The following is a 15774-nucleotide window of genomic DNA, read 5'->3' on the forward strand; positions in this document are numbered from 1 at the left end:
TAAAGGATTGTTCTAATTTAACCACAAATTATTTGGCTGGGCACAGGAATTACTGGGTGAAAACTATGGCTTGGATTATGCAGGAGATCATTCTATATGATCAGAATGGTTCCTCTGACCTTAATATTTACAAGTTTATGAAAATTGAGCGCTCTAACAGGATACTGAACAATGGACTGAAGGACAGGATAATCTCAGTCTAAATTAAAATATAAGAACCAACACCATTATTATAACAAATGCTATTGCTATAACTGATCGAACTATATTTAGGAAAGAGCTAAGATGTCAGGCTCCAGAGTCTGCTGATAAGTTATTTTGCTTTACGAATGCTGCCTACTCTAAATTCTGTGCATAATTCTATTGTATCCTTCTAGTCTTAGTTTACAAAACTATATGAGTTGATCCCAAGCAATCAATACTTAAATTTCTCTCTGGAATTCCAACCCTTCTCCACACACACACACACACACACACACACACACACCTCACCAACAATTCATGCACACAAAATAAAAAAAAATAAAGAACACTTAAGATGTATAAAACAAGTAACTGGAGAACTTCTTACCTTTGACCCAATGAGAGTGTACAGCCATTGGATGGTTTCATTATGATTTATTACTCCATTCATGCCATCTACATACAGCATAATCTGGCCCAAAGCTAAAGCAAAGAAAAAGACAAAGAAAGTACAATCAGACCTGGTGAATATTTATTAAAATCCTGATATTGACTATCATTACTATTTAAATAGGTTCACATTGACAAAAACTTTATTGACAAAAGACACAAGGCTAAATACTGTTCTAGATTACACTGGTGTTAATTTGAAGTAACTTCATTTGGAGTCACTGCAGTTTTGTACTAATGTTACTGAGGGCAGATTATAGTCATCAGCCCTTGCCTGAATGATTCAGTGCTGTATTGGCCCAGTCTTGGAAACACTTGCTACCCAGCATAGTGCTTACTACCATGAACAGTTCCATTATTTTCAATGGGCTACGCTTTGCTACTGTGAGCCAATGGGTCTATTCATGTTTGGAAGTACTATGTAGTATATTGAATGTTTTAGATTTGGAATCTATCTATGTGAATTAAAATAATCTTTGATTAGGCTAGCCATTCTGTTTGCCAAATTTCAGCAATTCACAATTCCAGCGTGGTAGTTAATGCAAGTTAGTATAGCAGAATGTTGCCATTTCACAAAGACATCCTTGTGAATCATTGAATTGTGAGTGTTAGCAAGGAAACAAAAAACAGCAAGGAGGAAAAAATCACAAAATACGTTTTATGATAACGTTTCATATAGTGCTTGTAAAATACGATACTATACTTTGCAAAACCCATGAGGTATTGCTAACATGAGACTTTGCTACAGCACATAGCTATTAATTCTTTGCTGAGTGATAAGGAAAAACAGAGATTTTTCATATAGATTATCAACTGCTGGGATTAGTGAAGAGTGGATTAACAAAAATCAAAGCTTTCTTCTCCAAATCTTTTACTTTATAATAGGAGATTCATGCACACTTGAGCCGAAAAGGAATATGTTAAAGTAGCACCTTCAACACAATCTGTAGTAAGAATAACTCAATAGTATTAAAGATGACCCAAGAGTTATTACTGGAGAATTTTTGCAATGAAGAAATATAAAAAAATAGTGCAGAGAAAATAATAATTATACTGTGCATCTTCCAAAAGCTTTTCAAGGATTGGCTAGTTTCACTATATGTTCTGTACTGGACCCCATCAGCAGAACCTGTCTCTGGTGGTTGGGTGGAGAATGATCCGTAACCCACCTCAAAAGTGGGTGTCATTGTCTAGCGGCTGTCCATCAGGTGAATCATCCATTTGGTGCAGCCAGCTTCATTGACACAGAGAGACGCAATGCTTACATCCTTTGCCAGGAAGCATGAATCTGGCCTATTAACTAATTAATCATCATAACTGAGGTAGGTAAAAATGTATACTTATACCCTTTTCTCAAAGGGGCGAACTGATGCAGAGAAGCAAGTGCCAAAAGCCACACAACATGTCAGTGGCAAAAATGGATTTGAGCTCAGATTCCTAATTACCTATCCTACATTCTCTAGACCGCAGTGCCACTTACAAGAATAGCAGGAATCATCACATGTTCACATCCTTTGGTAGTAGTTTGTTTCTTTTATGATATGTCTGTATGATTTTTCCAACCTGAGACCACTGTTCACACAACTGTACTGGATAGGCAGTGCGCATGCCATGACTCTTGATAAGGAGGCTTATTATGCCAAATACGATCATTTCTCTGTTACTTAGAGAGACAAGGCAAGGCCAGATGGCTATAGAAAAGTAGTGGGAGATAGATATATTAGCTCCAGGCTAAACAAATCCCTGGTACCAGGTTAAGTGAAATGGAAGCTGCTCCAGGTCAGTTTAGACACCTGGGGCCAATTAAGAACTTTCCAGAAGGCAGGGAGAAGGCTAGGTTGATTGGGACACCTGAAGCCAATCAGGGGCTGGCTGAAACTAGTTAAAAGCCTCCCAGTCAGTCAGGTGGGTGGGCATGTCAGGAGCTGTGGAAGGAAGTTGCGCTGTTGGAGAGGCTGAGTAGTACATACCATATCAGGCACAAGGAAGGAGGCCCTGAGGTAAGGGTGAAGTGGAGCTTGAAGAAGTGAGGGCTGCTTTGGGGGAAGTAGCCCAGGGAATTGTACATGTCATTTTTCTAAAAGGTCAGCTACCATAGCTGATACTATTAGGGTCCCTGGGCTGGAGCCAGGAGTAGAGGGTGGGCCTGGGCTCCCCCTGCACCTTTGCCCCCGGATTAATCACTGAGACTGGGAGACAACAGAGACTGTGCAAGGAAGGATAACTTCTCCTCACCTCCCTTGCTGGCTTATGATGAAAATGGCTCAGTAGACTGTGACCTTTGTCTCTAGAGAGAGAAGGGTTACGTGGAGGGTCACAGTGAGCCTCTGAGGCTAGTGAAATCCGTCAGGAAACGCAGGACCCACGGAGGCAAGGACAGAGCTTTGTCACAACTGGTGTCAGGAGTGGGACTTCGTTTACAGCGTGGCGGAAGAAAGAGGTTTAAAAAAAAGTGCACTGGGGTTTTGGATTTTTTTTTTTTTTTGGTTTTTGTTTGTTTGCTTTGTACCACAATGGAAGAGGTGGTAAGAGCTCTGGTACAAACCATGGCAGCCCAGCAGGAGGCCACCCGGGTTCAGGCAATGGCACAACAGGAGTCTATGCGGCTACAGCAGGAAAGCAATCAATTATTGATGAGCCAGGTGACCCAAGATCGTGCCCTCTTGAGAGAGGTGGTGGACCAGCTGAAGATCCTCACCACCCAGGCCCAGGGGTCTGACGGGACGCGAACCCTGAGGGCCACTGGTTGTCTGCCAAAGATGACATCAGGAGATGACATAGAGGCATATCTCCTCTCATTCGATAGCACTGCTCAGTGTGAGGCGTGGCCCCAGGAGCAGAGGGCCAGCATTATCGCCCCTTTTTTGTGTGGAGAGGCCCAGAAGGCCTACTTTGACTTGCTTGCCACGGATGCCACTGACTATACCCATCTGAAGGCAGAAATCCTAGCACGATCAGGCGTAACGGCAGCAGTAAGTACCCAGAGGTTCCATGAGTGGAAATACCAGGAGAACAAACCCCCGAGGTTCCAGCTATTCGACCTCATACACCTCGCACGGAAGTGGTTACACCCTGAGGTGTGCAGGCCGGAGGAGATTTTGGAGACCCTGGTCATCGACCATTACATGCGGAGACTGCCACCAGATCTCTGCAAATGGGTAGGCCAGAACGATCCGTCCATATACGAGATGATCACACTGGTAGAACGACGGTGACAGCTAGGGAACTGACCCAACTACCCAAGGAAGGCCCCTTTCGAAGCAAGCACCTGACCGCAACCCTGGAAGGTTGGGCAACCAAACCCCTGGGGAGTCCTAGGTGGAAGAAGGGGGGGGGGGGCGAAAACCAGAAGGAACGTATTAGCCTGAGTGAGGGGAACCCCGGGGCTAAACCCCTTACCCCCAGGATAGGGGAGTGATTAAAAGCAATTATAGATGTTATGCATGTGGGGAGAGGGGACACATAGCAGCACAGTGTCCCAGCACCGAGGAGCCTATGCCATGTAACTTGGGGAATTGGGAGGTCCCATGCTCCCTTATCCACCTCGCGGGGGTCGCATTAGCCCTGCATAATTATACCAGGCCAGTGAGGATAAATGGAGCAGAGACTACAGCGCTTGTGGACTCTGGGAGTGCTATCACCCTCATATTGGGTAAGCTGGTAAAAAATAGTCAGCTGCTACAAGCCAAATGTGCGTGCATGGGGTCGTGAGCCATTACCCCACCATCCCAGTGGAGATAGAGGTTCAGGGAAACCCCATTGAGGTGATCATGAGCATAGTTCCTAAACTTCCATATCCTGTAGTCATTGGGAGGGACTATCCAGGGTTTGATAATTTACTCCCCCCTGGAGAGGCTGGAGGGAGGTGGGGACCCTGAGGACAGCGACTCATCAGCGGGGGAATGTCAACCCCCAATATTCGCTGAGATTTCTCAGGATCTATTCTCAGCCCCCCTGAAAGACCCGGAAGACAAAAAAAAAAGCAAGGAAGGCTGCGAAGGCCTTGGGAACCCGGATCCTGACCCAGGGCCAGAAGACCTCCCTAGTAGGCAGATGGACGCGAGCAGCCAACAGAGGAACTTCCACCAGAGAAGGTGAGCCAGAAGCTGCCCCCAACCATGATGGCGGCAAGCCGTTGAAAGAAGCAGAAGCTGACCCCTGGGAGCGTGGGCAGGTTAGTCCCGGGAGAGAGACTTTTGGGCAGGACCAGGAGGAGGACCCCCGATATGATAATGCCAGGAAAGAGGTGGCCGAGATCGATGGGATACCCGTGGATGGGAAGGTCTTGGGTCCCGGACCTTACTTTATAGTGAAGAAAGATCTCCTGTACCGCGTGGTGCAAATGCAGGAGCAAAAGATACAACAACTTCTGGTGCCACGAAAACATCAAAAAGCCATATTGAGTCTCGCCCACAGTCACCTGTTTGGAGGACACCTAGGGGTAGAGAAAACCCAGGCACGGATCCTGCGGAGGTTCTTCTGGCCAGGAGTACATGAAGATGTCCGGCGATACTGCACCTCTTGTCTGGAGTGTCAGTTACATAACCCTCGCCTGCACTTGCGGGCTCCTTTGATACCTCTTCCAATAATAGAGGTTCCTTTTGAACGGATAGCCATGGATCTGGTAGGGCCCCTACAGAAGACAGCTCGGGGCCACCAACGTGTGCTTGTTGTACTGGACTACGCAACCCGGTACCCGGAAGCTGTTCCCCTGCGCAACACAGCTTCCAAGACAATAGCTAAGGAGCTTTGCCCAGGTTGGGCTACCCAAGGAGATACCGACTGATCAAGGGACACCTTTCATGTCCAAGTTGATGAAAGATCTCTGTTCACTGCTCCATGTACAAGCCCCACGGACCTCTGTATACCACCCGCAAACAGATGACCTTGTGGAAAGATTTAATAGGACCCTCAAGGCCATGATCAGGAAAGTGGTGAGCCAGGATGGGAAAGATTGGGATACCCTATTGCCTTACCTCATGTTCGCCATCCGGGAGGTTCCGCAAGCCTCCACGGGTTTCTCTCCATTCGAACTACTATATGGGCACCACCCTCGGGGCATATTGGATAGCCAGAGAAGCCTGGGAAGAGGAGCCAAATCCCAGAAGGAACATAGTTGAGCATGTACTGCAGATGAGAGATCGGATAGCCCGAGTTACGCCCATTGTACAGGAGCACTTGGAGAGAGCACAGGAGACCCAACGAACCCATTATAACCACCAAGCGAAGCTTCGACGGTTCCAACCAGGGGATCTGGTGATGGTACTGGTGCCCACAGCAGAAAGTAACCTGTTGGCCCAGTGGCAGGGACCCTACGAAATAATCGAAGCTGTGGGAGAGGTGAACTATAAGGTGCGGCAGCCAGGCCACCAGAAATCGCAGCAAATTTACCACATCAGTCTTCTAAAACCTTGGCACGATCAAGAGGCATGCTTAGTCATGCAGGAGACCCTTCCCCAGGAGGATAACTTACACGAGCAAGTGAGGGTATCATCCGACTTGACGCCAATCCAAAAGATCAAGGCAGGCGACATGATTAATCGCAACCGAGATGTGTTCTCTACAAAACCAGGGAGGACGACTGAGACCAATCACCATATCCACACGATCCCCGGAGCCAAGGTAACACTGAGACCCTATCGAATCCCAGCAGCCAAAAGAGAAGAAATCAAGGCCGAAGTAAAGAAAGTGTTAGAATTAGGGGTTATTGAAGAATGTTACAGTCAGTGGTCCAGTCCAATTGTTCTAGTGCCTAAACCTGACGGTACCATGAGATTCTGTAATGACTTTCGCCGACTGAATGAAATATCCCAGTTTGATGCATACCCCACACCACGCATTGACGAACAGGTTGACCGACTGGGTAGTGCCCGATTCTTGACTACACTGGATCTGACCAAAGGGTACTGGCAGATTCCTCTGACCAAAGAAGCTAAAGAAAAGACAGCATTCTCCACCCCGGATGGGCTATTCCGGTACACTGTCCTCCCTTTTGGCCTACATGGGGCCCCAGCCACATTCCAGCGCCTCATAGATAAGCTGTTGCGCCCCCATACTAGTTATGCAGCTGCATACCTAGATGATGTCATCATCTATACGCCAGACTGGGGAACCTACTTGGAGAAAGTTGAGGCAGTACTGCGCACCTTAAGGTGGGCTGGCCTCACTGCTAATCCAACTCAATGCACCATAGGGCTAGCAGAGGCTAGGTACCTGGGATATATTGTGGGAAGGGGCATAGTGAAGCCCCAAACAAATAAGCTAGAGGCAATTCAAAACTGGCCCCGGCCGACCCGAAAGAAGCAGGTCCGTGCGTTCCTAGATGTGGTAGGCTACTACCGACAGTTTATTCCCCACTTCGCCACTAGGGCAAGTCCCCTAACGGACCTGGTGAAGGCCCGAGGTCCAGACATGGTAAAGTGGACCGACACAGCAGAGGGGACATTTACAGACCTTCGGACGGCCCTCTGTAATGACCCCGTACTCATAGCCCCGGACTTTAACAGGAAATGTATTTTACAAACAGATGCTTCCGAGGTGGGGTTGGGAGCGGTTCTGTTGCAAATGGTGGGAGAAGAGGAACACCCGATCCTCTACCTAAGCAGAAAGCTTCTCCCAAGAGAACAGAAATACGCAGTAGTCGAGAGAGAATGCCTTGTTGTCAAATGAGCTATGGAGACACTGCGTTATTACCTCTTAGGCCGGCGATTTATTCTTGTGACAGACCATGCACCCCTCCAGTGGATGCAGCGGAATAAGGAAAAGAATACAAGGGTCACCAGGTGGTTCTTATCCCTCCAACCATTCCAGTTCCGCATACGGCACAGGGCTGGATGCCGCCATGGCAACGCTGATGGTCTGTCACGAGCATACTGCCTGGTGTCCCAAGTTGCCCAACTCTATGGTGTTGAGCAGAGGGGGCGGATATGTGACGGGGCAAGGCCAGATGGCTATAGAAAAGTAGTGGGAGATAGACATATTAGCTCCAGGCTAAACAAATCCCTGGTACCAGGATAAGTGAAATGGAAGCTTCTCCAGGTCAGTTAAGACACCTGGGGCCAATTAAGAACTTTCCAGAAGGCAGGGAGAAGGCTGGGTTGATTGGGACACCTGAAGCCAATCAGGGGCTGGCTGAAACTAGTTAAAAGCCTCCCAGTCAGTCAGGTGGGTGGGCATGTCAGAAGCTGTGGAAGGAAGTTGTGCTGTTGGAGAGGCTGAGTAGTACACACCATATCAGGCACAAGGAAGGAGGCCCTGAGGTAAGGGTGAAGTGGAGCTTGAAGAAGTGAGGGTTGCTGTGGGGGAAGTAGCCCAGGGAATTGTACATGTCATTTTTCTAAAAGGTCAGCTACCATAGCTGATACTATTAGGGTCCCTGGGCTGGAGCCAGGAGTAGAGGGTGGGCCCGGGCTCCCCCCCCACCTTTGCCCCCGGATTAATCACTGAGACTGGGAGACAACAGAGACTGTGCAAGGAAGGATAACTTCTCCTCACCACCCTGGCTGGCTTATGATGAAAATGGCTCAGTAGACTGTGACCCTTATCTCTAGAGAAAGAAGGGTTATGTAGAGGGTCACAGTGAGCCTCTGAGGCTTGCGAAATCTGCCAGGAAATGCGGGACCCACAGAGGCAAGGACAGAGCTTTGTCACATTAGTTTTGTTCCCTCTCACCACCATATTTGTTTATCTCTACCTGTTGTGTTTCCAAGATTTAGATTTTAAGTTCTCTGGCATCTTTTTCGTTGTGTGTGTACAGTTTCTACCACTATGACACCCTGATCCCTGATTAAGACTTCTGAGCATTAATGCAACATAAATGTATACATAAATAATAATAAATGTACATATATCCATATATGCTACTGTTCTACTAACTACATTATTTCAGGGGAGATTCCCCCACAGGTACAAATACAACCAGGCACTTAACTGTCATTGAAAATCAATAGGAGTTAGGAATCTAACTGACATTTTTGTTTCTAGTAAATCTCACCCATTGGTCTGTTTTAACTGGTTTACATGGAAAACTAAAAAAAAAAAGTCAATACATTTTGAAAAATTAAGATAACTCCCCGTCAGCAAGATTAAAATTGCACTGACTGGATAAAAGGGCTCATTTTCAGCATTTCCTGACAGTTATTTGAGAGAGGGGAACACTGATATCCCTCAATAATCAAATAAAGGTCATAATTCCTATATTTGCTTCTTTTCAGAACAAAAAAGATTTGGCCATAGATCAGGGTGAGATCAAACCATGATAAAATCACCAAACCATTCCTTTGTAGTGAATTCTTTGGTTAACGGTGGAGGCATTTAATTTGAATCTGAAACAAATGTGCAACAAAATTTATTCCTGGCACATACTTTCCAAATTAATAAGAAAGAAATCAAAGACAGCAGAAAGTCTGCCTTTAAAACAAAAACACACACAATTTTCCAACAAAACAACTTTCCTATTTGTTCTCAAGATAGACTGAATGCTTACGTAAGATGTGGGCTACATTACGTCCCAGCTTTTTAAATATAACTGTGCATAACAACACTGGGTTAGGACATATTAGCAGGCACCATGGAAAGCAGGAGCAACATGATTCCTGACAATTTTCATTTGTTACCACAAAACCTTTGTGTGTGCATGTGCACATCATCAGGCATTGCCCCAAGACTGATAATATCTGTTACAGCTACAGGACAGTTCTTTGGGATCTTGGTGGAAAATTCTAAACACATGAAAGAAAATCTACTAGACATTCTGTTGCAGTTTAAACAACTGGCAAATACTGACAGAAGTATTACAAGATAAAGAATATTGTACAGAATGTCATTGAGCAGTTAAGACAAAAGATAAGTTTTTGCTGGTGCCAGGCTGCCTGCACAGAAGTCGCGTCTACAATAATTATCTGTCACACATCAAGTTATCAGTTGCTGACAGTCCCTGGAATGGAGCTTCATAGTTTACTTGCTGAATAGCATGTTATTTCCTGTCTCTATTAGTCACGGGAACAAAAGTGAGAGTTAAGGAAGGGGGGGGGCGGGAAAGGGGAATCTACTTTCTATAGGATGAGTACCTAAAATACACAGCAACTTTATTCTCTTAACTGGTCTCTTAGATTCATGTACATTGATGGTGCCCTAAAAATCTTTTTTTCCTCAGATTGAGTTCCATTTAAAAAGAAACACTGAATTCCTATTTAAAAAAAAATGCACACGCACTCCCCCAGGACTGTATAAGGTCCATTTCCAAAGCTAAGTGCTACTTGTGTTGCATGGGTGTGCTGAGGGAAAAGAGAACACCTGAAAAGAATGGATCAGAGTGGAGGCTATCGTACTAACACTAGCCTGGGAACCAAGTTAATGCACCTGCTGATACTTCATGGCTCTAATGAGGATTGAGTCTGCCTGACCACGTCTTGCATATGACATAGTTGGAAGACTGGGCGCAGGATGCTCCTTGTCTAGAGCAGCAGCATGTGTCCTCCTCAGATACTCTGATGCACTTTGCCCTACATTGGCACAGTGGTTTATGGTCCACTGAATGAAACCCCAGGCCAGAATGGCTGAAACTCCCCCCAACTCCACCACATTAGTGGCACAGCCAATGGGGGGTGGAAAGTGACTCCCCCACCCCACTCTGGTGACCCCTAGGGTATGTGTGGTGACTTTTCAAGCTAATAGGTATCACTGAAGGTGGCACCACCAATGACCCATCACCCCCTGTCCCCAGCTCTGCCATTGTTCACAACCTGGCTTCACTACCTCCCCACATATGGCCACATCAAGGAAGAGCATGATTTTACCCTATGGAGACAGGCTAATTTGAGAAGGGATCTATTAAGTCAATGAGTTTACTTTGGGGCTGAATTTGGTCCATCACATTTAACCTCTCCATTTGTACACTCCTGTAACCAAACTGGCAAAAAGTGCAAGCTATTTAATCCAATCTCTGTGCTAACTGGAATTCTACTTTGGAAATATATCAACAAGGAAAGCATGCTATTGAGCAATGGGGGGCAGGCAGGAGGGTACGGGATTAAGATGAGAAGGCTTAATTTGAAAATCCTTTGCTTTTGATGGTTTAAATCAAATTCTTAATCTTATTTGAACATAGTTTGTGAATTTACGCAGGGCTATTTTGAGGTGGAATATTGCTGGATTTTTTAGGTTAGGCTTACGTTGGAAAAGGATGGACCAGCCAGGAATTTCATAGATTTCTAAGGAATCAGAGGCTTAAAAAAAAATCTCTAAAAAACTTGCCAGTATTGGCACTGAGACTTTTTTCAACTAATATAAGAAGGGTTAATTGGACTAATGAGGGAAAAACAAGCACAAAAACCTCACCCTCCTAATTATTTTAGTAGAAGTCTTTTATTTACCCACCTATAATTTCAAACTTTTCAAAGCTGTTTCCAACCTGTAGTGTTCAGCAGCTTTAAGCCTCTCTGGACTGCAGCCTCATTTTTTTTCTATCTACTTCAACTTTGCACCACAGTAATAACCTAGTTAAAATACCAACATTTGAGTCAGGACAATTGCTATTTTATTCCTGCTTCCTCAAGTCAAAACATAATTCATCATGCCAGAGTCATGGCACAATATATCTAATGACTACGTATCATTTTTTTTGCCTAAATAAGAATGATGGGCCAAAGTTAGAAATTGTCAAAGTGGGTTCAACTCTGATGGAAGTTCCTGGGCCAAATTCAATGGGGATGTCATACACACAGGTAGTGGTGTAAGTTACATGTTGAATTAAACTATATTGGTAATATAATAGGTGTAAGTAAGTGTAAGAGAAATTGCACCAATCTGGCATTAGAGATTTGCAAAAGAAGAGTAAATTATTCACCACCAGTGCGGAAGGAGGAAATGGCAGAAAAAATAAATAGCAGGGTATAAGTTTAAGTGTAGCGGTGATACTTTATATTACACCTCCTGTTAATTACTTTTCCTGCTATACCTTTTTTTCTGATTCCTTACAATCATTTTGACATCCCCCTGAATGTCATATATGTAGAAGTTATATATTATTTTATCATTCACACTTATTTTCTGAACAATTAGCCAAATTCTGTTCTTGTTAGAGTACATACTCGTTAGAGTACTGCATACTCAGCTTTTATGAGAAAACTGCTTTCTGTCTGGCTAAAGCTTTACCTTATCTTGTACAAGCAAAGAATGGCCAATCAAATTATAGCTACCTTGTGTTCAATTTGGTATACTATAATTAATTATTACATAGCCTACTCTTGAGTCATCAGCTCTGTTGAAGACTATTATAATGTCTCCCAGAAACACATGAAATCCCTTATCTTGCAAAAGCACCTTAATATATGAAGTATATGGGGATACTGAAAAGATATGGGCTATAATCCAATATGGAAAGAAATGTATCTTAGTCTGTTATATCTTTGGAAAATATTTATCTGTCTATGTAAGGTTTTTGTTAGGTCCCTAATATTATTATCCTAAGTGCCAACAATATCCCATGATGAAATACCAGTAGGTTACTTGGCCGTAAGTACAATATCTGTCTCAGAATTCCTGGCTCATATTCCGTCACTGCAAAGGAGCGAAGCTCATCTCTGAGATGGTATTTGGTTAGAGCAGACAATTTACTGCTAAATAATCTATATGGTTCTGCAACTGGACCTATGGAAGTTTCAGAAAGTATTGTTTATAACCATGTTCCATGCCCAATGCTGTGTGCTGTACTATAAGATATTATCGGCATAATTCCCAGGAAAAAACGGTCTAGAGTCATTTAAAAAGATGTCTAAAGCATCAGTGTTAGGCTCTACATGCATTTCAAGTCAGTAACACATTTTGAGTTGGTCCCAGGCCTACCATTTACTACAGACATTTCTCTTTCTTTCTCAAGTAAATCACTAAAAGGTTCAGTAAAGGGGAAAGTATAATACAAAAAATTAAATAAAAGCCAGCCCACTGAACTCAATTATTCAAGCCCAGATACAAATGAGTTAAAGTAATTGTTAACAATCTACACAGACAGGTTTTGTTCCAAATGTAAACCCACTGCATTGTTAAACACTGTTTTTGTGCCACTTGGCTATGTGAAAAAATAAACAAAATCATACAAAAACTTCTCATCTCTAAAAAGTAAGATCAGATACAGCAGTTATTGAGGTGGCATCATTGTTCTCTTTTGTAAAAACAATCATGTTAAGCAACAGTTTGCCAGCCTACAGACACTATATTTATTCTACAGGGATAGAACTGGCTCAGATTTTTCAGATTTGCTTTTATTTTGTTATTAGAGATATGGTCAGGTTTAGTCTGCAATACCTAGTCAGTCATTTGCACACATATTCAAGTCTTTTATTGCTGCCAGGGATGTTAGCAATGCCTGACAGGAAGCTGAAAGCCAATTTAGTAATGCCTAGAGATGTGTGATCTGCTTCTTAACAAAGCCTTCTCAAATTTGATTTCCTTGTTTAATCTGTTTTTATAAGGTCTGTTCATTTGTTCATTATTACGGAGCTGAAATACACAACAATGCTAAGAGATTCATTTTTTAGGACCCCTTTATTAATCCGTTATTTATGGCAGAGCTGCAGTTTTCTAATGAACAGCATAACTGTTGAAATACATAGACAATTTAGTTCCAAATATAAATGTATCATACTATTAATATGTAACTCCAGCCACCCTGGGACCTCTTGAGCTTAATCCATGTGCCTCAACTGCCTGATCTAAAAGACACATCTCTCTTACCAAGGCTGTATATAGCAGGTTCATCAATCTCTACCTGGCCTAGCCACCACACCGAACAAACAGGGGTTACAAACGTAAATCAGCAATTTTCATAACAGCTGGCACTTTCATTTTTAAGATCAAGCATTCACTTCCATGTTTAGCCGTGGAGTACTTTCCTCCAACCAACAGCTGTGTGGGAAACTTTATGCAGGAGTTTCAGATCTTTGGCAATATTTTAGGGTTAAGACTCTTTGCAGTTTTATGGTTTTACTCTTCAGGAAGAATACACAGAAAAGGTTTCAAGATTAACCATCATATGCAATTTTTATTCTTCTAACTCGTTAAAATCCTTATAGCAAAAATATACACAGATATAACATACTAACACAGTGGTTTTCAAACTGCGGTATGAGTACCTATAGGGGTACTGGAGCTCTCACCAGGGAGTACAGGATCAAAATCCTTTAATAGTGGCCAGGCCAGGGTCAGGAGGGGAATAGAAAGATGCACGCCTGCACAGACTCCCCTGCGCAGGCTCGGTCAGGCAGGGCAAGTGGATGCAGGGCTGGCCTTACGGGTGGAGCATGTGAGCTACTGCCCAGGGCACTGTTGTCAAGAGGTAAAGGAGCAGGGAAGGCCTGAGGTGCGAGGCAGTGCAAGTGAGATTTGGGCAATGGGGAAGGCCGGGGGGGGGGGAGGGAGGAGGGAGGGGAGGCAATGCTTAATTTGTGCTCCAGGGCGGCTGGCCAGGAGCCCAGAGGTGCCAGCTCTGACGTCAGCATCAACACCAGGAGCAGCGCAGAAGTAAGGGTGGCAATACACACACCAGGCCATTCTTACTTCAGCGCTACTGCCGGCAGTGACACTGCCTTCCGTGCTGGGTGCCTGGACAACAACCGCCGCTTTCTGCTCTGCCCTCCGAGCTGGGTGGCTCGAGAGTGGCAGCTACAGGCTGGGAGTTCAGAGGCGACAGCCAAGATTCTGTTTATTCAATCATGCAAATGACCCTTTTAATAAAGGCAAAGAACTGAAAACCGGGCAGTAAATATAGGATATGAAAGCCACCAAACAACATTAGTCAAAGATTTTTTTTCTAAAGCATCAAAAGCTCTAACATGCTAAACTGTATTTCAGAAAATCTAAAAGGTCAAATTTTCATTCAGAGCTCTGCAAGTGCATAGAAAAAAAACACACATGCATCCACATTTTAAATATTTACCAACAAGTATTAAAGTCTTTTCATAGGTATGTTATGACCCTATCTCAGATGGGAGGGTATGTGGTAGCCTACATTATTTGAAAAGGGGTACGCAGCCTAAAATGTTTAAAAACCACTCTGCTAACAGATCCTGCGGGCAGCTGGCGAACAAAAAAAAAAAAAAAAAAAAAGTTGTTGAACAAACAGGATTGGCATCTAAGATTTTTCACCTGACTACTGGTTCAAATGCAGCTGCTTTCCAGAGGTCAGCTCACATGATGCCAAACAGAAGAGGAGGCTGAACATGCTATCCTTCAGCACAATCAATTCACCTTTGTGCTGCACATTCAGGCACTGAGATTTACATCGCTCACTGTGATTATAATGGAGTGGGCCCTGCAACAACATGCCATAACTTGCCATTAAAAATACATATTATTTAAAAAGCAAGGTCAAGTTCATGAAGAATAAAACTACTTTTCTTTACTGACCAGCTAAAATGTGCTTGTGCTAAGCCACTTTTGACATTATTTTGCTTTTAAAGAGAGTGCATTTCTATTGTGAGACTATTTCAACCTGTTAGAACTCCACTCTAAACATTTTGTTCTAAAACGGCACAGTTTTTGTCAGCAGCAAAAGCCCACAGGAAGTTCTCAAAAGAGAGTTATAATTCTGACATTCCTGGCACAAAACAGAGACCGTCAGGTCCATGTTATTATTATTCTGTTCCACCTAATTATCTGTCTTTAACAATAACCTCAGTCCCAGCATTCCCCAGGGGCCACTGTCAAATAAATGCTTTTTTCAGTGCTGATTATGGTAAGAAAGTGAAGGTTAATAGGCTGCCAATTCTAGACATTGGGACAACTGGGACAGAACTGAGGCTGAAAACAAGGTGTCAAGCTTTTGAAGCCCTCCTGCAATGACCATCTTTTTAAGAAGAAAGGTACCTGAGCTGTCAGCTGCCCTTCCTACACTACACTAAGAGGCCCCACTAATTCCTGAAGCCCTCATTACCATTTTATCTTTACTCACAAAAGCCAAGTGTGCAGCCTCTTCCTTTAGGGCCTGATACTCCCAGGTTCTGAGTTCTCCCTGCTCACAGAAATCCAGGGCATTGCTCTCCTCCTACAAAATGCCCAGAACACTGCAACATCAGCTCCTTAGAGCTTATACCCTAACAATATATATTCTCCTTCAGCCAATGTTTCTCCCCACTCCACTTTTAA

General features: G+C 43.9%; 1 protein-coding gene across 10 annotated transcripts in view; it reads right to left on the minus strand.

Moving 5' to 3' along the window:
- FHOD3 (formin homology 2 domain containing 3) overlaps positions 1–15774 on the minus strand; it is a 611695-nt gene that overhangs the window by 232218 nt on the left and 363703 nt on the right. For all 10 annotated transcript variants that reach the window (XM_075125568.1, XM_075125567.1, XM_075125566.1 and 7 more), the window contains exon 6: positions 572–666. In XM_075125568.1, coding sequence (XP_074981669.1) covers positions 572–666 — 95 coding nt within the window. The remainder of the gene's footprint in view (positions 1–571; positions 667–15774) is intronic.

Source organism: Caretta caretta, chromosome 2, assembly GCF_965140235.1.
Source record: "Caretta caretta isolate rCarCar2 chromosome 2, rCarCar1.hap1, whole genome shotgun sequence".
NCBI classification, from domain to species: domain Eukaryota; kingdom Metazoa; phylum Chordata; order Testudines; family Cheloniidae; genus Caretta; species Caretta caretta.